This window comes from Myotis myotis, unplaced genomic scaffold (assembly GCF_014108235.1).
Source record: "Myotis myotis isolate mMyoMyo1 unplaced genomic scaffold, mMyoMyo1.p scaffold_m19_p_3, whole genome shotgun sequence".
Taxonomy (NCBI): Eukaryota; Metazoa; Chordata; class Mammalia; order Chiroptera; family Vespertilionidae; genus Myotis; species Myotis myotis.
In genome coordinates, this window is record NW_023416335.1 from 121,770,929 (window position 1) to 121,798,038 (window position 27,110).

The 27,110-nt window shown below is 44.0% G+C and overlaps 1 protein-coding gene and 1 pseudogene across 5 annotated transcripts in view; both read left to right on the plus strand.

The window, feature by feature from the left end:
- TULP3 (TUB like protein 3) overlaps nt 1–27,110 on the plus strand; it is a 98,439-nt gene that overhangs the window by 31,563 nt on the left and 39,766 nt on the right. For 4 of the 5 annotated variants that reach the window (XM_036301710.1, XM_036301712.1, XM_036301715.1 and 1 more), the window contains exon 2: nt 21,773–21,824. In XM_036301710.1, the coding sequence (XP_036157603.1) occupies nt 21,773–21,824 (52 nt within the window). Of the gene's footprint in view, nt 1–21,772; nt 21,825–23,017; nt 23,658–27,110 lie in introns of those variants that run through there. The other variant, XM_036301713.1, reaches the window with a different exon arrangement.
- LOC118649684 lies at nt 25,786–26,707 on the plus strand (annotated as a pseudogene).

Genomic DNA, 27,110 nt, shown 5'->3' on the forward strand with positions numbered 1-27,110 from the left:
TTGTCTCTAAAGTCATGAAAGTAATTACTATGTATGTTACTTAAGAGCTTATCAGAGGCATTGTTTTGGTAGTTGCTCTGTTGTAGTGAAAACAAAAGAATTCCCAGAGGAGTGTAACATAACACATAACTAAACACAACAGCTGTAACATAAATATGGTATAAAAAACACTGATGTGGATAAATTTAGCTTCATTACCTACACATTTACACTTGAACCAGAGGTGTGTACCTACTTCCTTAACAGACCCCTGCCAGAAATGTCAAGTGTCTTTCCAAAACTGAGCAAGTCACTTTTGAGGGTGTTCTGGGAGTTCATGTTGCTAACTGTGATGATCGCATCAACTTCCATTTCTAGTTTAAAAATAATCAACAAGATTTAAAGTCTTTTCCTTCATTTTAAAAGGTAACCATTTGAACCCTCTGGCAATAGGCAAGGAGACACCTGATTGGTGGTGGTGCTCCTTTATCCGTCTGGGGTAATGCAGACGTACAGTCCTTAATTCATCCTAGTTTATGCCTGTGCTGGTGGCCAGAGCTGTTTCATGCCTGGAGCACATTAAAAAAAGCAACCATTTGGCCCTTTGAGCATAGTTTGAGTGAGCAGGTACAGCAATTAGCACAGCTCAGATACAAGCGTTCTTAACTCAGACACTGGGTTGATCAATACATAGCAGAACACTGTTGGCTTCTATAGTGATTTTAAACCTTGTATTGTTTCAAATTGTTTTATTCTTAGTCACAATGGGACACAAAGTTGGCTTTTAGTATGCTTTTAAAATGTCTTTACAATGTAAAGTTTACATGATATAAAATTCAAAAGGATCAAAAGTAAGGCGCTTCCCGTCCCCATACCAATTTAGTTTTTGCTCTGAGTGCAACACTGATACAGCTTCTTGTGTATTCTTCCAGAAATAGTCTCTACATTTCAAATGAAATATATACATATTTTCCTTTCATAAATGGTAACAAATAGTAGCCCCATGTTTCCCACCTTGCTATTTTCCAATAATTAAGATAAATCAGTATTTCTGTATTCATATCAGTGCAACAGGAATATCTACAAAGTCATATGAAGTTTAATTTATAATCATACTGGATACTTGGCTAAAGTCAGGAAGTAATAATTTAAGGAGCATAAAAACAATAACTCTGTAAGTTTGCCTAAAGATGAGTTTCTCTAAGAATATACATTGCATTTATTAGTGATCAGAAATGTTATATTTAAATATATTTTATTTATTTATTTATTTATTTATTTATTTATTTATTTATTTATTTATTTATTTATTTATCTCAGAGAGAGAAAGGGAGAGGGAGAGAAACATTGATGTGAGAGAGATACATCGACTGGTTGCCTCCCCCATGCATCCCACCGGGGCGGGGAGGGAACCCACAACTGAGGTACATGCCCTTGAGCCAGAATTGAACCTGAGACCCTTTGGTGCGTGGGCCAACGCTCTAACCACGTGGCCACACTGGCTAGGCCATACCGACATATTTTTAACATTTCAAAAACTAATGCTAGAAAGAGAGGTATGAAATCATTATATACAATTTGGCTTTTTATTTATTGGGAATAAGGAAATAATGGAACTCTGGGAGGTGGCAACTTATATGTTTAGATTGTACTTGTCCTTTCTGTTTATTTTATCTGTCAACTTGGTGGCTTTTTTATCTTTACACTGACAAAACAATTTATAAGGAAAGGTGTGTTGTTTAAAAGTACAATAGTGGAGGAAACAGGAATGATGATTATTTTTAAAAAATATTTTTTATTGATTTCAGAGAGGGAGAGAGAGAGAGAGAAACATCAATGATGAAAGAGAATCATTAATTGCTGCCTCCTGCATGACCCCTACTGGGGAATCAAGCCAGAAACCCGGGCATGTGCCCCAAACAGAAATTGAACTGTGACCTCCTGGTTCATAGGTCGATACTCAACTACTGAGCCATGCCGGCCAGGCTATTTGCTGATTGAATTTAATGAAAGGGGGCTGAACAGCAGTTAGGTAAGAGTAGAACTAAGAAGTTTTCAAGAAAACAAGGGAGGAAAGAATGTCAATAAGGAGCTGGTAGTTATTCTTGTCAAATACTTTAGAAAAGTGAAACAGGAATGAAGAATAAAAATAAACTATTATTTTTGGCAATTAGAAAAATAGTTTTGGAAGAATGATAAGGGAATAAAGCCAGATTGCAATAGTTGAGAAGTGAATTATAGTTGAAATGGTGACAGCAAGTGTTGATTCTGAAGTTTCTTAATGATGGAAAGTGTGATGAGAGCTTCATAGCTTTGTGGATAGATAAGGTCTAGGTATCTTTTAAAAGAATGATTGTGAGCTGGGCAAAGAATCTACTAAAGATGGAGATACAGGAGCAATATTCAATATTCATTCTGAGAAATGAGGAGCCAGAATCGATGTACCGTATGGAGTTTACTTTATGAAAGAGAAATCTCTTCTGTGATAGGAAGAGAGGAGAGTATATGTGTGTGTGGTGTGTGTATGTGTGTGTATATATATATTGGTTTTTAAAGTATAGTTTATTGATTTTTAGAGAGAGAGGAAACGGAAGGGAGAAAGAAACATCGATGGATGTGAGAGTATAATATGGATCAGCTGCATCCTGCATGCCCCCTACTGGTGATTGAGCCCACAACCTGGGCATGTGCCCTTGACCAGGAATTGAACCGGCAGCTCTTAGTGCACGGGACGATGGCCAACCAACTGAGCCACACCGGCCAGGGCAAGAGAGTGTATATTTTTATGAGGAAGGTTGGAGGGGAAGATAAGAATTTACTTCTGAAATTGCCCGTATTTCCTCAAGAAAGAAGAACTTTGTGGTCATTGGGCCCTTGGGCCCCCTTGAGGAAGTAATAACAGGGTTACTGAAACCTAATTCACACGTTAAGTTTCATTCTCCAGTTTACATCCTTATGTATTCTGTATATTTTTGTGGCAAGCCTAATTTTAGGTCATTTTTATATCCAAATATTTATAAAAGATGTGAAGTATGTGCATGGGAACACGTTTAACATGGTTTTGATGTTGGAGATTTTTCATCATTATGGTTTGTAAAAGTTTGAAATACATAGTTTGCATAGGTTTAACATTAAATTGACAATGATGTAGTTAGAACTGGATTATGAATTAATTATTTCTTAACTCCCTTTGTATGTGGATTTTTAAAGTAGCTTTATTGAGGTTTAATTGATGTACAAACTATACATGTTAATGAGTGTGACATGTATACACCTGTGAAACTGTCACTACAGTCAAGATAATGAACCTACTCCCAATGTTTCCTTCTGCCCTTTGTAATCCATCTCTCCTCACCCTTGGACACCCACTGATGAATTTTTGTCACTATTATGTAATCTTCCAGTTTGTTTTCTTTTGTTGTATTTAGCAGAATGATTCATCCATTTTGTTGTATCAATATTTTTCTCCTTTTTATTACTGAATGGTATTCCATATAAAATTTATCTATTCACCTGCTGATGGAAATTTGAATTGTTTTCAGTTTTGGGTTACTCCAAATAAAGCTGCTGCGTTGTTGGTGTGGATCAGCAGTTAGAGCGTTGTCCTGTGCACCAAAGGGTTGAGGGTTCAATCCCTGATTGGGACGCACATGGAAGGCTGCCTATAGATGTTTCTCTCTCACATTGATGTTTCTCTCTTTCTTTCTTTTCTTTTTTATTTTTATAAGCTTTTATTTTTATTTTTTTAAATTAAATCTTTATTGTTCAGATTATTACATTTGTTCCTCTTTTTTCCCCCCATAACTCCCCTCCTACCAGTTCCCACCCCACCCTCTGACCTCACTCCCCACCCACTGCCCTCATCCATAGGTGCACGATTTTTGTCCAGTCTCTTCCCCCATCCCCCACACCCCTTTCCCCCCGCAAGAATAGCCAGTCCACTCCCTTTCTATGTCCCTGATTCTATTATAATCACCAGTTCATTCTGTTCATCAGATTATTTATTCACTTGAGTTTTAGATTCACTTGTTGATAGATGCATATTTGTTGTTCATAATTTGTATCTTTACCTTTTTCTTCTTCTGCCTCTTCTATTTTTTTAATTAAATCTTTATTGTTCAGATTATTACATTTGTTCCTCTTTTTTCCCCCCATAACTCCCCTCCTCCCAGTTCCTGCCCCACCCTCCGCCCTCACTCCCCACCCACTGTCCTCATCCATAGGTGCACGATTTTTGTCCAGTCTCTTCCCGCATCTCCCACACCCCTTTCCACTCCAAGAATAGTCAGTCCATTCCCTTTCTATATCCCTGATTCTATAATGATCACCAGATTATTTGTTCACTTGATTCTTAGATTCACTTGTTGATAGATGCATGTTTGTTGTTCATAATTTGTATCTTTACCTTTTTCTTCTTCTTCCTCTTCTTAAAGGATACCGTTCAGCATTTCATATAATCCTGGTTTGGTGGTGATGAACTCCTTTAGCTTTTTCTTATCTGTGAAGCTCTTTATCTGACCTTCCATTCTGAATGATAGCTTTGCTGGATAAAGTAATCTTGGTTGTAGGTTCTTGGTATTCATCACTTTGAATATTTCTTGCCACTCCCTTCTGGCCTGCAAAGTTTCTGTTGAGAAATCAGCTGACAGTCGTATGGGTATTCCCTTGTAGGTAACTGAGTTTCTTTCTCTTGCTGCTTTTAAGATTCTCTCTTTGTCTTTTGCTCTTGGCATTTTAATGATGATGTGTCTTGGTGTGGTCCTCTTTGGATTCCTTTTTTTCAGGATTCTCTGCGCTTCCTGGACCTGTAAGTCTATTTCTTTCACCAGGTGGGGGAAGTTTTCTGTCATTATTTCTTCAAATAGGTTTTCAGTATCTTGCTCTCTCTCATCTTCTGGCACCCCTATAATTCTGATGTTGGTGTGCTTGAAGCTGTCCCAGAGGCTCCTTACACTATCTTCGTATTCTTTTTTCATTTTGCTTTTCCAGTTGGGTGTTTTTTGCTTCTTTGCATTTCGAATCTTTGACTTGATTCTTGCGCTCCTCTGGTCTGCTGTTGGGAGTCTGTATAATATTATTTATTTCAGTCAGTGTATGCTTGATTTCTAGTTGGTTCTTTATCACAACATCGAGGGTCTCATTAGATTTCTTGAAGATCTCACTACATTTATCGGCAGTTTCTAGAAAATTATCGAAAGACCTTAAAATTGCGGTTTTTAGCTCTATATCCTCCATTTCTGTCATGTTTCTTTGTCTCCGCATTTTTTATGCTTTCTTGGTGCACCCCCTTGTGGTCTTTGTGCACAGTCTTGTTGTAGTTAAGCCTTGATTGTTGTCGGCAATACTGGGGGTGATTTGACCTCCAGGCCAGCTGGCTATGAGAGTCAGCTGTGTCTGCAGTGGGAGAACTTCTGTGCTGGATCTCTAGGGCGGTGCTAATCTAGCGTTTGCCTGAGGCTATCCGGCAAATGGCTCTGTGCAGGGCTTGGGCGGGGCAGGACCCTGGGGATCTACAGGGCGGGCGGAGCGAGCAGTTATGGCTGCTCTCAGTTCCGTCCCTAGGGGCTCTGCCTCAGAGAGTCCCAGCAACCACTGCAAACCTCGGAGAGAAAGCTGCCTTCGAGTTCCGACCGAAGCCAGACAGTCCCGCTTCTCCTGTTTGAGTCTGGGTCCCTAGAGACTTGCCCGGATCTGGAGCTCAGAGTCTGAAACTCCCTCCCGATTGAAAACAACAACCATTGAAAACAACAACCGTGCCCTCCGCCGCCAGCCCGCTCCGCGCGCACTCCGCACCTTAGTATTTCACTTCAGCACTGCGCCTCCTCTGAGTCTGGGTATGATATTCTCTTTCCTCCTAGTTGTAGAATTTCCACTCAGCCAGCCTTCCTGTGGTTCTGGATGATGTCCGTTCCGTCTTTTAGTTGTATTTTTGATTGGTTGTTCGAGGCAGCAGTCTCCGGCGTTAACCTATGCCGCGATCTTGGTTTCTCCCTGCCTCTTCTTAAAGGATACCTTTCAACATTTCATATAATACTGGTCTGGTGGTGATGAACTCCTTTAGCTTTTCCTTATCTCTGAAGCTCTTTATCTGACCTTCAATTCTGAATGATAGCTTTGCTGGATAAAGTAATCTTGGTTGTAGGTTCTTGGTACTCATCACTTTGAATATTTCTTGCCACTCCCTTCTGGCCTGCAAAGTTTCTGTTGAGAAATCAGCTGACAGTTGTATGGGTATTCCCTTGTAGGTAACTTAGTTTCTTTCTCTTGCTGCTTTTAAGATTCTCTCTTTGTCTTTTGCTCTTGGCATTTTAATGATGACGTGTCTTGGTGTGGTCCTCTTTGGATTCCTTTTGTTTGGGGTTCTCTGCGCTTCCTGGACTTGTAAGTCTAATTTCTTTCACCAGGTAGGGGAAGTTTTCTGTCATTATTTCTTCAAATAGGTTTTCAGTATCTTGCTCTCTCTCTTCTTCTGGCACCCCTATAATTTGGATGTTGGTACGCTTGAAGCTGTCCCAGAGGCTCCGTACACTATCTTTGTATTTTTGGATTCTTTTTCCATTTTGCTTTTCTGGTTGGGTGTTTTTTGCTTCTTCGCATTTCAAATCTTTGACTTGATTCTTGCGCTCCTCTGGTCTGCTGTTGGGTGTCTGTATAATATTCTTTATTTCAGTCAGTGTATGCTTACTTTCTAGTTGGTCCTTTATCACAACATCGAGGGTCTCATTAGATTTCTTGTACATCTCATTAAGTTTATCGGCCGTCTCTAGAAGACTCTTGAAAGACCTTAAAAGTGTGGTTTTGAATTCTATATCCAGCAGCCTGCTTTCCTCCAGTTCTGTCATTTGTGTCCTGTTTCTTTGTCTCGGCATTTTTTATGCTTCGCTGTGTCGATAGAGTGGCTTTCTGTGCTAAGTGTCCCAATTACCTGAGGTAGACACTCTTGGTGCATCCCCTTGTGGTCTTTGTGCGCAGTCTTGTTCTAGCTAAGCCTTGATTGTTGTAGGTAACACTGGGAGGGATTTGACCTCCAGGCCAATTGGCTGTGAGAATCAGCTATGTCTGCAGTGGGAGAACTTCTGTCCTGGATCTCTAGGGCAGCGCTAATCTAGCTTCTGCCTGAGGCTAACCAGCTAATCCCTCCGTGCAAGGCTTGGGCGGGGCGGGTCCCAGGGGATCAACAGGGTGGGCGGAGGGAGCAGTTATGGCTGCTCTCAGTCCCGTCCCCAGAGGCTCTGCCTCTCAGTGTCCCAGCAACCGCTGCAAGTACCTCAGAGAGAAAGCTGCCCTCGAGTTCCGACCGATGCCAGACAGTCCCGCTTCTCCTGTTTGAGTCTGGGTCCCCAGAGACTCTCCCGGAACTGGAGCTCAGAGCCTGAGACTCCGTCCCGATTGAAACAGACAACTGTGCCCTCAGCCGCCAGCCCGCTCTGCACGCACCTTTGTATTTTACTTCAGCATTGCGCCTCCTCTGAGTCTCAGTATGCTCTTCTCTTTCCTTCTAGTTGTAGAATTTCCCCTCAGACAGCCTTCCTGTGATCCTGGGTGATGTCCATTCCATCTTTTAGTTGTATTTTTGAAGTGGTTGTGTGAGGCAGCAATCTCCGGTGTTTACCTGTGCCGCCATCTTAGTGTTTTCCGCCTGCAAAGTTTCTGTTGAGAAATCAGCTGACAGATGTATGGGTACTCCCTTGTAGGTAACTTTCTTTCTCTTGCTGCTTTTAAGATTCTCTCTTTGTGTTTGCTCTTGGCATGTTAATTATGATGTGTCTTGGTGTGGTCCTCTTTGGATTCCTTTTGTTTGGGGTTCTCTTCACTTCCTGGACTTGTAAGTCTATTTCTTTCACCAGGTAGGGGAAGTTTTCTGTCATTATTTCTTCAAATAGGTTTTCAATATCTTGCTCTCTGTCTTCTTCTGGCACCCCTATAATTTGGATGTTGGTACACTTGAAGCTGTCCCAGAGGCTCCGTACACTATCTTCATATTTTTGGATTCTTTTTTCTCTTTGTTTTTCTGGTTGGGTGTTTGTTGCTTCTTCGTATTTCAAATCTTTGACTTGATTCTTGTGATCCTCTGGTCTGCTGTTGGGAGTCTGTATAATATTCTTTATTTCAGTCAGTGTATGCTTAATTTTTAGTTGGTCCTTTTTCATAACCTCGAGGGTCTCACTAGATTTCTTGAGGGTCTCATTAAATTTTTTGGCGGTTTCTAGAAGATTCTTGAAAAACCTTATAACCGTGGTTTTGAACTCTATATCTAGTAGTTTGCTTTCCTCCATTTCTGTCATTTGTGACCTGTTTCTTTGTCTCCGCATTTTGGCTGCTTCCCTGTGTTGATAGAGTGGCTTTCTGTGCTAGGTGTCCTATAGGGCCCAGTGGCTCAGCCTCCCCAATTACCTGAGGTGTACACTCTTGGTGCACCTCTTTGTGGGCTGTGTGCACAGTCTTGTTGTAGTTAAGTCTTGATTGTTGTTGGTATCACTGGGAGGAATTGACCTCCAGGCCAATTGGCTGTGAGAATCAGCTGTATCTACAGTGGGAGAACTTCTGTGCTGAAGACAGCCTTATGGGGCAAGACTTGCTTCAGTGGGGCTTTGGTGCTCACTGAGTCTGCCCCCTGAGTGTGTCCCTTATGGATCTGAGGAGTTGTAATCTGGATGGTCCCAATCTGACCACTGGATACACAGGCTCTTGAATCTCAAAGGTGGTGCTAATTTAGCCTCTGCATGAGGCTACCCAGCAGGAGCTATGGAGAGATCTGCAGGTTCCTCTTCCTTGTTTGGGTTTTGGAGGTGTCCAGATGAGGCCCAGCTGTGAAGCAATGCAAGCTGCTGTGGGGCCTTGGGCCTTCTTTTGGATGTTCTGGGTCTTTCTGACCCAGCTGCAGTTTGTTAGGTAATTTTAGATCTCAAAGGGCCAGCCCATTCATATGCAAAAGCCTCTGCACACAGCTTCGGTGGTGCGGGGTTTCAGAGGATCAACAGGGCGGAGAAAGCAGCTATGGCTGCTCCTCCGTCCTACCCTAGTAGGCCCCGAGTCTCAGTGTCCCAGTAATCACTGTAAGTACCTCTGAGAGAAAGCCGGCCTCAAGTCCTGACCGATGCCAGACAGTCCATTTTCTCCCGTATGAGTCTGGGTCCCCAGAGACTCGCCCGGAACTGGAGTTCAGAGCAGCCAGGAGCTTGAGACTCCCTCTTGATTAAAAAAGACAACCGTGTCCTCAGTTGCCAGCCCTTTCCATGTGCGCCTCCGTACCTCTGCACTTTACTTCCCCACCGCCTCTGAGTCTCATTGTGCTTTTCTCTTTCCTTCTAACTGTAGAATTTCCACTCAGCCAGCCTTCCTGTGGTTCTGGATGATGTCCGTTCCGTCTTTTAGTTGTATTTTTGAAGTGGTTGTGCGAGGCAGCAATTTCAGGTGTTTACCTATGTCGCCATCTTGGTTTCTTCTCTCAGTGGTTTTAATATGCATATCTTCTTTTGTGAAATAAATCTTGAAATATTTTGTCCAATTTTTAATTGGGTTGTTTTATTAGTAAACTGGTACAGATTCTTTCAGTTTTAAATGTAAGTCCTTAGTTGGATATGTATTTTGTAAAATTTTGCTACCAGTCTGTGGCTTTCCTTTTAATTTTCATAACAATATCTTTTGCAAAACAAGTTTTTTATTCCAGTGAAGTCCAATTTGTTAATTTTTATTGACTTTTTTTACTATGTGAATTTAAGTAAAAGTCATAATCAAAACTACAATTTAAAATTTTTCTCCAAGAAGGTGGTTGTTGCTGAAACCGGTTTGGCTCAGTGGATAGAGCCTCGGCCTGCGGACTGAAGGGTCCCGGGTTCGATTCCAGTCAAGGGCATGTACCTGGGTTGCGGGCACATCCCCAGTGGGAGGTGTGCAGGAGGCGGCTGATCGATGTTTCTCTCCCATCGATGTTTCTAGCTCTCTATCTCTCTCCCTTCCTCTCTGTAAAAAATCAATAAAATATATTTTAAAAAAATTTATAAAAAAAAAAAAAAAGAAGGTGGTTGTCAAATCTTCCATTTAGTGTGAATAACTGACTAGAATTAAGGATAAAAAGCTATGTTGTGTCCTGGCTCAACAGTTGGTTGAGTATTATCCAGTGCACCAAAAGGTTGAGAGTTCAAGCCCCAATAGGGGCACATTCTGGAGGCAGCTGATCAGTGTTTCTCACTCATCTCTCTCTTTCTCTCTCACTCTCTCTCCTCTTCCTCTCTCCCTAAAATAATTAAAAATATTTTTTAAAAACTTAAGTTGTTTTTATACCTGTTGTCTTTAGGTAATCCATTTTTTTCCTTTATCTTTCCTATCCTGCCATTTTTCCAATAGTACCTTGTCACACATAATAAGTACATTTATTTCTGATAGGTTGAATTGAACCAAAATTTAAAAATATATGTTATTTTATTGATTTCAGAGAGGGAGGAAGAGAGAGAGAGAGAGAGAGAGAGAGAGAGAGAGAGAGAGAGAGAGAAAGAGAGAGAAACATCAGTGATGAGAGAGAATCATTGATCGTGTGTCTCCTGCATGTCCCACACTGGGGATCAAGCCTGCAACCCAGGCATGTGCCCTGACGTGGAATTGAACCGTGACCTTCTGATTTATAGGTCATTGCTCAACTACTGAGCCCTGCCAACTGGGTGAACCAAATTTTTATTTATTTCAGAGAGAAAGGAAGAGGGAGAGGGAGATAAACATCAATGATGAGACCGAATCATAGATTGGCTGCTTCCTACATGCACCTTACTGGGGATTGAGCTGCAATTCAGGCATGTGTCCTGACGGGGAATTGAACTGTGATCTCCTGGTTCATGGATCAACACTCAATCACTGAGCCACACCAACTGGGCTGATGACAGTTTTTAATTTTGGTGAAGTCCAGTGTATCTATCTTTATTGCTCATGCTTTTGGTGTCATATCTATGAATCCATGGCCAAATCCAAAGTCATAAAGATTTACTCTTAATTTTTTCTTCTAAAAGTTTCATAGTTTTAGCTCTTATAGTTAAGTCTTTGATACATTTTTTGGTTGTCAAATGATCTTTAATTGAAATACTTTCCCTTGTCTCATTTATGGATACTAAAGACCATTATAAACTTATGAACAAAAATAGATACAGAGGCAGAGCAGCCTCGAACAGACTGTCAAACTACAGCAGGAAGGCCGGGGAGGGTGGGGGGGCGGGGTAAGAGATCAACCGAAGGACTTGTATGCATGCACATAAGCATAACCAATTGACAGAAGACACTGGGGGGTAGGGGAGGCCAGGGGATTGTCAAGGGCGGGAAAAAAAGGAGACATATGTAATACATGTAAGACATATGACATGACTTTCCCACTGGCCCCTCAGGTATAGGACTTTGATCTCATTGGGGTCAAACTTAAGTGGCATGGTGGAGGAGGTTGGTGTCAGGTGATCCCAGATTCGGAATGACCGAAGAAATTTATACGTTGGCTTCCCTTGAGCTGAAAGCTGAAAATCTATTTAAGACTTTTGGGTTTTTTTAATTTTAATTATTTTTTATTTAATTGATTTTTTTAGAGAGGAAGGCAGAGGGAGAGATGGAGAGAAACATCGATGTAAGAGAGAAACATCAGCTGTAGTCGGTTTGGCTCAGTGTTTGAATGTTGACCTATGAACCAGGAGGTTATGGTTCAGTTCCCGGTCAGGGCACATGCCTGGGTTGAGGGCTCGATCCCCAGTGTGGGACGTGCAGGAGGCAGCCAATCAATGATTCCCGCTCATCGTTGATGTTTCTATCTCTCTCCCTTCCTTTCTGAAATCAATAAAAATATATTTAAACAAAAGAATGTTGGCCTGCGGACTGAAGAGCCCCGGGTTCGATTCCGGTTAAGGGCATGTACCTCAGTTGCAGGCTCCTGGGGTGTGTGTGGGAGGCAACTAATTGCTGTGTCTCTCTCACATCAGTGTTTCTCTCTTTGTGTCTTTTCCCCTCTTTCCATTCTACCTAAAAATCAATGGAAAAATATTAACAAAAAAATAAAAAAGAGAAACATCGATTGGTTGCCTCCTGCATGCATCCCAACTAGGGATTGAACCTGCAACCTGGTTGTGTGCCCTGATCAGGAATCAAACCTGTGACCTTCTGGTGCATGAGATGACATTCCAACCGAGCCACACTGGCCAGGCTTTGATACGTTTTAGTTAATCCTATATAATAAAAGCCTAATATGCTAAGTGTCCGGTCGTCCATTCAACCAATTAAAGCATAATATGCTAATGATATGCTAAGGCCTCTCAGCTGCTCGCTATGATGTGCACTGACCACTAGGGGGCAGACAGTTGACTGGTCAACCAGTTGCTATGACGTGCACTGACCACTAGGCGGCAGATGCTCCAACCAGTAGGTTACCTTGCTGTGGAGGTCTGGCCAATCGGGGCTGAGCGAGATTGCCTGGACATGCCTTGGAGCCCTCCTGCGGTCCCTCCTCGGCTGGCCAACCTGCGCCCCTCCCCGGCCCTGATCGTGCACTGGTGGGGTCCTTCAGCCTGGCCTATACCCTCTCACAATCCAGGACCCTTAGGGCAGTGGTTCTCAACCTTCCTAATATCGCAACCCTTTAAATACAGTTCCTCATGTTGTGGTGACCCCCAATTTCATTGTTATAAATTGAACATAATTAAAGCATAGTGATTAATCACAAAAACAATATGTAATTATATATGTATTTTCCAGTAGTCTTAAGCGACCCCTGTGAAAGGGTCGTTTGACCCCCAAAGGGGTCGCGACCCACAGGTTGAGAACCGCTGCCTTAGGGGATGTTGGAGAGCTGGTTTTGGCCCGATCCCACAGGCCAGGCCGAGGGACCCCACTGGTGCATGAATTCGTGCACTGGGCCTCTAGTTTTTATATATGGTGTGAGATAGAGGTCCAATTTTATTCTTTTGCATGTGGATATTTAGTTGTCTAGCACTACTTGTTGAAGAAACTATTGTTTCTTCATTGAATGATCTTGGCACCCTTGTCAAATGATCTCTGGCCAGTTTGCTCAGTGTTAGAGCGATGGCCCATCAACCAAAGGGTTGTGGGTTCGATTCCTAGTGAGGGGCACGTGCAGCTTTGGTTGGGGCATGGATGGGAGGCAACCAATTGATGTGTCCCTCTCACATCGATGTTTTTTTCTCTCTCCCTCTCTCCCACTCTCTGAAAATCAATGAAAAAGAGTATGAGGATGAGGATTAATAAACACACACACAATTGATTGGCCATAGATGTATGGGTCTGCTGTGACTCTTGAGATGATCATTTCCTTTTTTCTTTTTTATGACTTTGTCTTCTGTGTTTATACATAAGCAATCTAATTTGGTTTATGTTTTTGAACTTGATGTAAAAGGAAGCTTTAAAAATGTAATGTTTTGTTTGTTGCTTATTTGTTTTACATTATGTTTGCAATCAACTTATGGATTGTGCTCATTTTCATTAATGTACTGTATAACATTCCATTAATGACTAGATCACATTTTATCCATTTTACTCGTGGCAGATACTTGTGTTATTTTCAGTTCATCTAGTGATTCTTAAAAGTGTGTGTACAGGAGTAGATGAGTAGAGGCAATCTTTTAGCAGACTTTTACCAAATGTTTGTTAGCTGAATAAGTGAAGAATAGTACAGGGGGACTAGGGAAATATTTCTGGTGCCCGTAAACAAAGGTAGGTAAATAGGGCACATTTGTAAAGAATTACCTGTGTGATAAAGCCTTGTGTAGGTATCTTCAGTTTAAACTTTGGCTGGTCAATAATTGGAGGGTAGTTCAAGAGAATGGAGTTCTTGTGGGCATTATCATCTGCCACACTTGAGTAGTAGGTCTGTGTTTCTCTAAGTCTAAGATATATGTTTAGAGTTTTCCCTGTTTGACCAAGTAAATAGGAAATGTTCCATGAGAAAAATGGGAGGAAAATAGCAATTTCATTTCTTTTACTCTGCAGAAATTCTGGGTGTGTTTTTTCCCCCCGTACTAACCTGTACAAAATGAAATGGTTTTCATTAGATTAACAGTTTAAATAAATGCCTGATGGAACATTTTTTTTCATTTTCATAGCTCATATTTGGGGCTGATAATCAGTTCATGCTTTCCTTGCCGTTCTTGATCCAGGATTGTGATCACTTTATTGTCTTGTATTCACTCCTGCAAAAAAGACAATTTACACATTTCTGTTATAAGCATAATAATCAACTCCACGGCAGATGCTTCCCAAACACTTTCAGCATCCATCTGCTCATGGATAGGTGGTAAATCCGGTTAAGGATTGAACCTAATGTTCATCCCTTCCCACTGGTGCCTTCTCCTGAGTTCCTTATGTCCTAAGCGGTTACTTTCCAAAATTTCTCTCTTGCAAAGAAGTCCTGTATAGTTGTTTACTATCCTTTCTACTTTGTGGTCCCACAGACATCTCCAGCTCAGTTCTCCAATTTAGTGTTCAAGCTGAATTCACCATTTTCTCATCACACATTATGCTCAGTGAAATAAGTCAGAAGGGAAAGACACATTCCTGTATCCCTTGCTTTTCAAAAGTTGCATCATGCCACTTTGCTTTTATGAAAAACCTACGTTAGTATGTGTTTTTGCTAACTGAAAGGAATCCAAAGAGAATCTTCAGTTTTACCAACAAAGGCAAAAAGTGAATACAGCATTTAGTGTTTGTTTTGCAACAAGCCAGTTATATAGGCAGTGTGCACCCTGAGCAGCAAGAGTGGCCCCACCAGCCCTAGCCAGTTTGGCTCAGTGAATAGAGCATTGGCTTGCGGACTGAAAGGTCCCGGGTTTGATTCTGGTCAGGGGCACATGCCTGGGTTGTGGGCTTGGTCCCCAGGTGGGAGCATGCAGGAGGCAGCCAATCAATGATTCTCTCTCATCAATGATGTTTCTGTCTCTCTCTTCCTCTCCCTTCCTCTCTGAAATCAATATCCTTCTATATAGTAAAAGCCTAATATGCTAAGTGTCCTGTCAACCTGTTGGCTGTTCAACCAATCAGTGTAATATGCTAATGATATGCTAAAGCTGTTCAATCGCTCACTATGATGTGCACTGACCACCAGGTGGCAGACAGTCAACCGGTTTACCAGTTGCTATGATGTGCACTGACCACCAGGGGGTAGGTTAGCTTACTGCTGAGGTCTGGGTCATCTGGACTGAGTGAGACATACCCTGGAGCCCTCCTGCGATCCCTCCCTAGCTGCCGAACCTCCTGCATCCCTCCCTGGCCCTGATTGTGCACCGGTGAGGTCTCTTGGCCTGGCCTGCACCTCTTGCAATCCAGGACCCCTTGGGGGATGTCGGAGAGCCGGTTTCAGCCTGATCCTGCAGGCCAGGCCAAGAGACCCTGAATTTGTGCACCGGGCCTCTAGTATATCTATATATATAAAAGCCTAAGCAACTGAATGACCAAATGACCGGTTGCTATGACACACACTGACCACCAGGGGGCAGATGCTCAACCCAGAAGCTGCCCCCTGGTAATCAGTATGCTCCCATAGTGGGAGCATTGCTCAGTTGACCGATCCATTCCAGTGGCCCACCAGTCAGTGGCAGCCACTCACTCCCTCAGTAGTTCTGCAGGTCCAATCTCCAGAAGAACAGGCCAGGCACCGACCGACCGGTGCTGCTAGCATGATCCTGACAGCGCCACCGGCCTCCTGGAAGTTGGCCTCAGGCACCGTGGCTGCTTCCCCTCCCTAGAAGCTCTGTAAGGAAGAAAGGATATAAAAGTGGCCGCCAGGTGGCTCCCAACAACTGGCGTGAACATCAGCAGGATGGATCCAGATCCTGGGCCAGCAAGGGCATCCCACTACCCATCAGAGGGCTGATCGCATCCCGCCCCCTCTACTCCTCTCCCTCATCATGGGCGCCAGAGGCAGGGCTCACAGGGCGAGTGCTGCTGTGGCAGCGCAAGCCTCTCCCAATCAGGACTGACTGGGCGTGAGCCTGTGGCAGGTGCAGCGGACTGGGATGAGCGGGAGCTGCAGGCAGGATCCGCAGGTGGCATTGGACTACCGGTTTTGGCCTGATCCCCAAAGGCCACCCCGAGGGACCCCACCCATGCATGGATTCATGCACCAGATCTCTAGTATCCTATCTAATAATAGACAAACATGGTAATTGACTGTACCTTCGCTATGCCTCCCATTGGCTAATCAGTGCAATATGCAAATTAACCACCAATAAAGATGGTGGCTAATTTGCATACTGCAGGCAGGGCAGGACAGCGCCATCCCGTCTGCCCTGCCACCATCCGGGCCTGCTATCTGTAACCCGGGGTGGCAGGCGTCCGTGTGCGACCCGACCCGGGGTGGCTGGGTAGTGCAGCAGCAATCGGCCAGCCCGCCCGTCCTCCATCCGGGCATCCCGTGTGCGACCCTACCCGGGGCGGCCGGGCAGGGCAGCAGCGATCGCCGGCCCGCCCGGGCATCCTGTGCAGTGTGTGACCGGACCTGGGGCGGTGCCCCAACCCCTAGATCAGCCCTGTCGTGTGCACGACCCGGGGAGGCGGGGCAGGCACCGAGGGATCAGGCCTGCCATCTGCCACCTGGGGAGCGGGCCTAAGCCAGCAGGTGGTTTTCTCCCGAGGGGTCTCAGACTGTGAGAGGGCACAGTGGGGCTGAGAGACACCCACCCCATCCCCCCTCCCCCGCCAGTACACAAATTTTTCTGCACCGGGCCCCTAGTCAATTATATAAAAAGCCTGTGGTCATCATGCCATTACCCCATAGTAACCGATCAGCAGGAGGCTGCCTGTGTAGCAGGTGCACGTGGGTGGGTGGGGACTTGATTCTGGAGGACTTGACCGGAGGTGCAGGAGGGTTTCTGGGTCCTGCCAGGGTGGCAGGCTGGTTTCTGGGTCCCGCCTCCCACTGTGGTGGCAGGGGCGGCGGCTGTGGGACTCTTTCTGGGAGGGAAGGCAGGGCTGCGTGCGCGGGGAGGCATGCATGGGGAGGGATTCCAGGACTTGTGCCATTTCGCATGCTAGGTCACTAGTATCTAATCTAGTCTAATAAAAGAGAAACATGCAAATTGACCATAACTTTGCTATGCCCCAGGCCACGCCCACCAGCCAATCAGAGCAACTGTATGCAAATTAACCCAACCAAGATGGTGGCTGGCAGCCATGGAGCTGGAGCAAGCAGGAGGCTTGGTTGCTCCGGCGATGGAGGAAGCCAAGCTTCCCGCCTGCCCTGGCTGGCTGTGGCATCCACTAAAGGCAACAAAGTTTCAATTATAGAAGATAAATAAATCCCAGATACCTGCTTCCAGCCAGCCTCCACTGGGAGCTTGGGTGGCTGGGGGCCATGGCCAGCCTGCAAACAGCCATCACCCCTTCACCCAGGCTGGCCAGGCACCCCAGGGAGGACCCCCACCCTGAAGGGGCTGTGGCCAGCCTGCAAACAGCCATCAGCCCCTCACCCAGGCTGTCCAGGCATCCCAGCAGGACTCCCGTCCCTGAAGGGGGTGTGGCCAACCTGAAAATAGCCCTCAGCCCCTCACCAGGCTGGCCAGGCACTCCAGCAGGTACCCCCACCCTGAAGGGGGTGTGGCCAGTCTGAAAATGGCCCTCAGCCCCTCACCCAGGCTGGCCAGGCACCCCAGCGGGACCCCCACCCTGATCTGGGACACCCTTCAGGGCAAAGCAGCCAGCCCCCACCCATGCACCAGGCATATAATAAAAGGATAATATGCAAATTGACCCTAACAGCAGAACAACTGGGAATGACTGGTCACTATGACACACACTGACCACCAGGGGGCAGACGCTCAATGCAGGAGCTGCCCCCTGGTGGGAGTTCTGCTCAGCCACAAGCCAGGCTGATGGCTATGAACACAGCAATGATGGCGGGAGCCTCTCCCACCTCCTCAGCAGCGCTAGGGATGCCTGACTGCAGCTTAGGCCTGGTCCCCGCTGGCAAGTGGACATCCCCCAAGGACTCCTGGTCTGCCAGAGAGATGTCTGACTGCCAGCTTAGGCCTGATTCCCCAGGGAGCGGGCCTAAGCCAGCAGGTGGACATCCCCCGAGGGGTCCCAGAGTGCGAGAGGGGACAGGCCAGGCTGAGGGACTCCCCCGAGTGCACAAATTTTTGTGCACTGGGCCTCTAGCATATATATAAAAGCCCCACCAGACCCCTTTGCCAGGAACTACACTCAGCATCCAGCTGCCAAAGCTTTGAACTGTCTGTGAGCATTTGTGCTGTATTTGGATTTATTTTGTGCATCTGTTAGCAAGATGTGTCCTGAGGTATCAGGAAAGCCTGAGAGAGCTCATAAGGGTGTTAGCTTAGTGTAGAACTGGATGTAAATGGTATGATTTATTAAGTTATTTTTTTTCCATATAAATCAGGGGTGGGGAAAGTCCCACCTGCGGCCCATAGTGTGGAAACCTGTACTTAAGATTTCACTTGTATGTGGAGTCTAAAAAACTAAACAAAACCAAAAAACCAAACTCAGAGATATAGAGAACAGATTGGTAGTTGCTGAGGGTGGATAGGCAAAATGGGTGAAGAGGGTCAAAACTCCTGGTTATAAAATGAATAAGTCATGGGGGTGTAATGTATAGTTTGGTGACTACAGTTAATAACACTGCATGGTGTAGAATGTGAAAATTGCTAAGAGAATAGATTTTCTTATTTTAATAAACTGGCTTTTGTCCTGGCCGGGTAGCTCGGTGGGTTAGAGCATCCTCTGGATAGCCACTTAGCAAGGGGAACATGCCACTCTGAGGCCAGATGCTGCTTGAGAGATTTTAGGAAAGTCTGAAGCAGGAGCTAAGACAGGCCATTAATGTGGAAATGCCACTGTAAACAGTTTGGCTGGGCCTGAATGTTGGGTAGGGCAGGGCAGAGTCTCAGGGAATCACCAGGACAGGGTGAGCATTAACCAGATTGATGACTCAGGTATGGCACCCACCTGCTGGCTCTGTGTGGGGCGGACTCAGAAAAGGAAATGGCCTCTGCGGGCACTTCTCTCTGGGAGAAAGCTGCTCCTCCAGCTCTCACCTTAATGTCAGATACTTTATTTAGTTCCTCCCCATTTGTCCCTGGTGCCTTACAAGATGCTGCCCCGCTGCTGGAGCTCAGATCAAGTGAGTCTGATTCAGTAGGTAATCTACTGAATACTAATAATATTCCCTTTAAGAGGAACACTTGGGACTCCAGCAGCCCGGTGTCTCACTGAGCCACAATCCCTACTGGATTTTACAGCCAGAAGTAATGGGAACTTCTCTTCCTAGCACTGGAACACTGGGGTGGAGCGACTGGTGTGGGGCTGGGACCACTCACTCCTCAGGGGGTGACCTCTATAGCCAAGATCTCTCTCTTGATTTTCATCTGACACATGGGTGTGAGGTCAGCCTTTTCCACATCTCCACCCCTTCTACCAGTCTCCATGTTTTGTGTTGATTTATTAACCAGGCTTGGTTAGGTTTGCTATTTGGCAACTTAGTGTGAAATGAGGGAAAGAGAATATTAAAGGGAAAAATGAAAAATTCAGTAAGATCATAGTCCAGTTTAGACTAGAAATTCTAGTTCAGGTTTAATATAAGTACATAAAATATCTTTATTATTTCTGCTGTTAAAATTTAATGCTAGAGCTCAGAAAAAAAGTATAGCTTTGATATATAAGAGGCATCTAAATGTTACATAGCTTCTTTTTAGTGTCTCTTGTGTTAAGGTTAAATGCTTTGATTATACCCTGTTTACTTAAATTGCTCAGCTTGCCCAGGCTTGATGAAAGGAATTAAATGGTGTCAACATAGGATATTGAAAAAACACACCTGGTTTCATTATTAGAGGCCTTCAGAGAAATGTTTGAGGACTTCAGTTGTGTGTCAGAATTTAGCTTTATTTGGGTTACTTTAGCATTCAGGTGGGAGGGGCATAGGATGATTTTAAATTTTTTTTTTTTTTTTTTTTTTTTTACATGCCAGAGGGTTTTACAATTCTGGTTTAGAGTTGAAGGCAACATGAGTTGGAGAAAAAATCACAGTAGTAGTTGTTGAAAATCCATAACAGTGGATTTTTTCACCAATTTGCCCTTTCTTATATAATGTTCATAATATTTTTTCCCTTAGTCGTTTTATGTAGAACTTTTTCAGATTTATACTAAAATCTACTGAATACTAATAATATTCCAGTACTGTATTCATTAAGCTACAATAGTAAAATATGTGATTGAGTATTAATGACATTAAGGAAAACAGGAACATATATAGGAGAAATGTAGGTGCCCAAAGAGCTGAGGCCAGAATTGTACCTGGCATTTTTATTTATTTGTTTATCTTTCTTTTAAGCAGGAAAAAGGAGATGGTTTCCTTTGAATATCCAGTGTGATTTTTTAAACATACAGGATATAAGGGAGTTAATAGAGGAGATTGTCAGAGAATGAGAATGCTCCTCTACACCTATGGCTAAAGGGTTAATAGGCAGGAAGAGTTTTGGAGACGGTATGCAAATTTCAAGTTGCTATGCATTATTAAAATGCATAAAACCTTCTAAAATGTAGGAATGTAGTGGTTAAACCATTAAACCACGGATAGATACTTTGGTGTATTTACCCCAAATGCAGGAAAAGCCATGCTTGCCTTTGTAGCCATGGAATTTGTCTTCTTTTTTAAAAAAAATCCTCATCCCAGGACATGTTTTCTGTTGATTTTTAGAGAGAAGAAGGGAGAAACACACACACACACACACACACACACACACACACACACACACACACAGAAACATTGATGTGAGAGAGAAACATAGATTGGCTGCCTCCTGTACTCATCCTGACTGGGAATGGAACCCCCAACCTGGGTATGTGCCTGGACCAGCATATGGGACGATGCTCCAACCAACTGTAAGCTCCCAGTAGAAGTTCATTATACAAGTAATTTAGGATCATTTCTGCTTTGTTTTATAGTTTATTCTTTCCAAGAATGTTGGATAACAAAATAAAATCTTAAATTAGGAAAAGGCTTCAGAGAGAGTTTTTAAAAAGTTAAAAATTAGGGCCCTAGCTAGTTTGGCTTAGTGGATAGAGCATTGGCCTGTGGACTGAAGGGTCCCGGGTTCAATTCTAGTCAAGGGCACATGCCCAAGTTGCAGGCTGGATCCCCAGTAGGGGGTGTGCAGGAGGCAGCCAATCAATGATTCTCTCTTATCATTGATGTTTCTGTCTCTCTCTCCCTCTCCTTTCCTCTCTGAAATCAATAAAAATGTATTTTTAAAAAAGTTCAAAAGGATTTGATTTATCAATTGAAGATGTCATTTGATTCCATTTTTGTTGTTTTCTTCCATAAAAAAAAAAAAAAAAAAAAAAAAAAACACACAAAAACACCTGTTGCCCTAGCCGGTTGCTCATTGGTTAGAGTGCTGGCTCTCAGATTGAAGGGTTGTGGGTTCAGTTCCAGTCAAGGGCACACGTACTTTGGTTGCAGGTTCGATCTGCCCCCCACTTCCACCCCATGCCAGTGGGGGGGAGTTCTGGAGGCAACCAATTGATGTGTCACTCTCACTCACATCAATGTTTCTCTCTTTCTGTCTCTCCTCCTCCCTTCCACTCTCTCTAATAATCAATGGCAAAAATATCCTCAGGTCCTCTGTTGAATAATTGTGGCAGTAAGGATGGCAAGTCAGTGTGGGCAGCATTCTAAAATTGATGCTTTTCCTAAGGCAGAATTCATTGATTGCAAATAGCCCATGGTAATATATGGAAAAGATAAAATGACATGGTTTTAAAAGGATTTTCTCTATACATGTTTTTTTCCACTTTTTCAAAACAGTGCCTTTGAAGATGAGGCTCTGAAGCTTCGACAGCTGAAACTCGATAATCAGGTGAGTAGAGTCTTCTCTTCTGAAATAAGTGGAGAGCTATACTGACCATGATGCTGATAGTCTTGACTCTGAAGTCTTGGCAGGGTCATGGAAAGAAGACCCGATAGGAAAAGGCTCTGATATTACTCACTCAGCAGTGTCTAGACTTAGTATCTGCTGAGCCAAGGCCCTGGGCTATGGCAAGACCAAAGTGCTTTGAGGACATCAGCAGTAAAACCGGCCTTAGATTTGTAATCACTGAAAATTCCTTGGTACCTTTTATAAGAATTTGAAGAATGTTAACATTGTAATTCTATGTACTTATTTGGTCTTACTGCCGTAAGTACCTCTCTACACTGTAATTTCACTTAACTACAATATTTTTTTCTTACCCTAATCTGCAGATCTGAACATGCTGTTATTTTTTTTTAAAACTTCCATTGCCTGCAGAATAATTTTCTTCACAGCACTGATCCCAATTTTAGCTACACATTAAATTTTTTTGCAATGATTTGATTTATGCTTGTTTCCTCCACTAGACTAAGTAAGTTCCATGAGAACAGGAAGCAAGTCTATTTATGATGACTGTTATATCAGAAGTTCCTAGCATAAGGCTGGGTGCATAATCTTCATTAAATATTTGAGTGAAGGAAGGAATAAGTGAACAGAGTTTTGTGTTGTCACATACTATCCTCATCATGATTACTCAGCTTAGAACCTATACCCAACATAGCATATTTGATTTTTCATATGAATGTCATTTATTTTCATCCTCACCTGATATTTTTTTCATTGATTTCTAGAGAGAGTAGAAGGGAGGGAGGGGGAGAGAGAGAGAAACATTGACGTGAGAGAGACACATTGATTGGTTGCCTCCCACAAGATCCCCTAGGAGGGCTGGGGAACCTGGAACCAAGGTTCATGCCCTAGATTGGGAATCAAACCCTGACTCTTCACATCAGTCTGCAGGCTGATGCTCCACTAAGAAAACCAGCCAGGGCTCAGATGGATGTTTTTTTAGTCAGGAAATTCTATAGCTCTAGTCTACTAAGTGTTTAAACTCCACAGGTAGCCGAAACCGGTTTGGCTCAGTGGATGGAGCGTCAGCTTGCGGACTGAAAGGTCCCAGGTTCGATTCCGGTCAAGGGCATGTACCTGGGTTGCGGGCACATCCCCAGTGGGAGATGTGCAGGAGGCAGCTGATCGATGGTTCTCTCTCATCGATGTTTCTAACTCTCTATCTCTCTCCCTTCCTCTCTGTAAAAAATCAAAATATATTTTAAAAAAAAACAAAACTCCACAGGTAACTAAAAAGACCTCTAAAGTTTTGTCTTCCTTATGTTGCTGTTGGAATTAATAATGGGACTTATAGCATAACAAATTAAAGGTGGAATTATTAAAAACTAGGAAAGGGGTCTCAGCATAGCATGCAGGGATGTATAGAGCAACCCTCCACATAGGGCAAGGTGGAGATGCAGACTGGAATGCCACGCCTGTCCCTGGAACAGCACTGGTACTTGTGCTTGCGGGTGGCAGTCCCTGCATGGCACCTTTCAAAACTTTTGTGGCGATGGCATTTCCCTGGAGACTGTTGTTGAGTTCCACTACCACTCAATCCACCAAATGGTGGACCTCGGTGCCCAGTGATCTCACGTGCAAGCCTGAGACCTGCTTCAAGGCTACGGTGATTGCCTCCAATGTCAGCTGCACCAGCGCCTACTTGCCAGGGCCTTCCTCACCTGCTGCCTCATGAAGTGCATGGAGAGGAGCGAACCTGGAGCCTCAGTGCTTGGACAGGGCTGCGCAGCTTGGCCTCAAAGGCCTGACTAATGACAGCAATGCCACTGCTATAAGGTAACTATAGCTTCATTGCCCTTGGCGAGGACACCACAGGACTGGCTGATGTGGACAGGACCTTGAAACCCCTGGACCTGTGTTCTGATCTTTCCCCATGTCCTGGTGGCAGTGCACAGGACAGACCTTGCCTGCACTGGGGAGTGAGTGCCTAGCCACTCTACCTTCCACAACCTGAGGGCCACGCCCCCCACCAGCCAGTCACCTCTATCACCACATATGTCCAGCTCCAGATTGATCAGTAAAATCCACTTTCAGGCTTAGGGGTCCCTCAGGACAAGCTGACTGATGCCCAAGGCTGGGGACCCCAGTGTGGGTGACCCTTAAGCAATCCTAGGGGAAGCCCTGCTGTAGTGTTTTTTATGGCTTGAAAACACTGCTTAGGTTAATACACCAGCTGCAGCCTCCCTCTACTTGGCTTCCTTTAAAGAGATTGGGGAACTTTTTTATTTTTCAAAATATATTTTTATTGATTTCAGAGAGGAAGGGAGGAGAGAGAGATAGAAACATCAGTGATGAGAGAGAATCATTGATCAGCTGCCTCCTGCACGCCCCACACTGGGGATCGAACCCACAACCCAGGCATGTGCCCTGACCGGGAATCGAACCGTGACCTCATGGTTCATAAGTCAATGCTCAACCACTGAGCCACACTTGCCAGGCCTGGGGAATATGTTAAGCAGATCTAGTTTTTTTGGCAGAGTGGAAAATAAGAACAAACTTCCCAGCAAATATAGATGGCTGCCTGGGCACCTTCCTCTGCAAGGTATTCTGCTTCTCAGTGGAGACCCCGCTAGGGTTATGCATCTGTCATGTCAGTGAGGGTGTGAATAAACAATTCTTTCTAACACTGGAAAAGGAAAGAAAACTAGAAAATAAACTAACCTTTCTGGGATCATGGGGAAAATTCTGATTATATATATGTTTATTGCTACCATAAATATCAGAATAATTGTAATGAACTCTTATTTTCTATGTTCCATTGCATATGGTAATAATTCAAATAATACAAAAAATATATTTGATGAAAAATATCCACCCCACCCCACCCCCACTACTGGCTCAGTTCTTAACCAGAGGCAGTCACAGACTTCTAGTATATCCTAGAAGACCTAAAATTTAGAAAGCTGAATCTATGCCTTCCTGGCCAGCGGTAGCAACTGCAGAGCCGTAGGAGGCAATCTTTCTAGGCCAGGCAGCTGAGGAGGAAGGAGCCATTGGATGTGGGGTTGGCCTGGTATGTATTCTGCACCTCTGGAAAGTTATTGCCATGGAACCAATAGGGGCGAGGTATATAATAGAAATAGAATCACAGTTGTTTAATAGCTACTCACTATAACGAAGAGATTTTCTTATAGACTCGGGAAACTGGATGATGTGTTGCAGGAGAAGAACAGGCTCTGAAGATAAAGCAGCCCCAGAGCTGAGATGAGCCTGTTACTCAAAAGAAAATACATTTTAAGCTCAGATCAAGGACAGGACCTATCTGAAGGGAGACACTGTTCTGGGCTCATCTTTATCAGGGCTAATCTTTGCAAGGACAATGATAGAAAGCAGACCCTGGGAACTCACTAACTTTAAATTTTGTTCCTAGTCTCTAACCATCTAATATGTAAATCGACCAAATGGTGGAACCAATGGTTGCTATGATGCTCACTGACCACCAGGGGGCAGACACTCAACACAGGAGCTGCCCTCAGCCCTCAGGCCCTGATTGCCTGTTCAGGGCCTGCTGGCCAACCTCTCAGTCCCTTCTCCTGGCCGGCAGGCTCCGATTGCCCAATGGGGAACTGGGAACCGGGGGTGCGTGGCAGTGGGGGATGGGGACGGCAGCCAGAGAAGATGGCTCTGATTGCAGACCAGGCCTAGGGATGGTACCCGTGCACTAATTTTGTGCGCCGGGCCTCTAGTATCATACAGAAGGGCTGACTTGAATTGAAATGTCAGAGCAATCTTTTCAGGGTGTTACACCTGCTGCTCTCTCAGATTGCCTGCTATCTGATAGACACACCATAAAGATTCAACTTCATTTCTACTTATTTGACTCCCGCAGTGGCAGGCAGCTTGGACCCTTTCATTTTTTGTATCAGAACAGCTGTTTTTGGAAGACTGTTACCCAGCAGAAAAGATGTTTGGTTTTTACAAGCCATAGATGTATTAAAGGATAGACGACTGCTGTATTTGCAGAGATAAATTCTCCAGTTCTCAATTCAGACAGTAAATGCTATGAAAAGGACTTCCAGACCCTTTTTGTGTTGCATGAGACTCATTCAGGAGACATCTGTAATGCCTATGTCCTGCTTGTGAAAAGATGGAAGAAATTACTAGCAGGATTAAAAAACCAAAACAAAACAAAACTGGAGCCCTAACCAGTTTGACTCAGTGGGTAGAGCATCGGCCTGCGGACTGCAGGGTCCCAGGTTCGATTCTGGTAAAGGGCATGTACCTTGGTTTCGGGCACATTCCCAATAGGGAGAGTGCAGGAGGCAGCTGATTGATGTTTCTCTCTCATCGATGTTTCTAACTCTCTATTCCTCTCCCTCTCCCTTCCTCTCTGTAAAAAAATCAAAATATATTTAAACAAAAAAACTGGAATCATGTGGTAGGTGCAAGGCCAGGACCCGGTCTATAGACTAACTTGAAACCAAAGAAAGTGAAAATTCTACCTGGAAACAGGATAAAAAGCAAGCAGATCAGCAAATTGCAGAAGGAATTGAAACATTGTAATTCTGATGCTCACAGACCCACCCTGAGTGCCTCCCCAGCTCAATCTCCTTGTTATAGTAACCAGTCAGATGATGGCTCAGAGACAGGGATGGCTTCGGGCGGGCTCTACCAGAATGCCAGGTTTTTTTTCCTTTTTAGATCTCACATACTGGAAAAGACAGAACATACGTTGTGAGATTTTCTATAAAGGCGTTTTGGGGAAGTCCTCATTGACACACATCTATTCAAGCCTTGCTGTAGCAGTGAGAAAGCAGCCTCTGAGAAGCCGGGGGCCAGAGCCCCTGCCCAGCGCCACTCAGGAGTGGCCCCTGAGGTTTATGTAGAAGGAGAACAAAATACAATTTAAATTTTAGAAGAAAAGCAACAAACAAACCCACAGCAACAAAAATGACCCTCCTGTGTTTAACTCGTATATCTGCTATTCTGCCAGAAGACAACTTCTGGAATAGTTCTGAATGGATTACTTTTCCTTCCTTTCCACAAGTTCCACCAACTGAAGCCAGTATCTAGTTTATAAAAGAAAAAAAATATATGTATATATATATATTTTTAAAGTGCTGAGTATTTCAGAGGAAACGGAATGCTGCTGTAAAATGCTCTTTAAGTCTTTCTTTTAAATCCCCTTCTAATGAATGAAACTAGGGGGATTTCAGGGGACAGAGATAGGATTTGTTGTATGATAGACATATGTAGTCTTAACCTTTTTATTTTGAAAGTTTTTTTTAA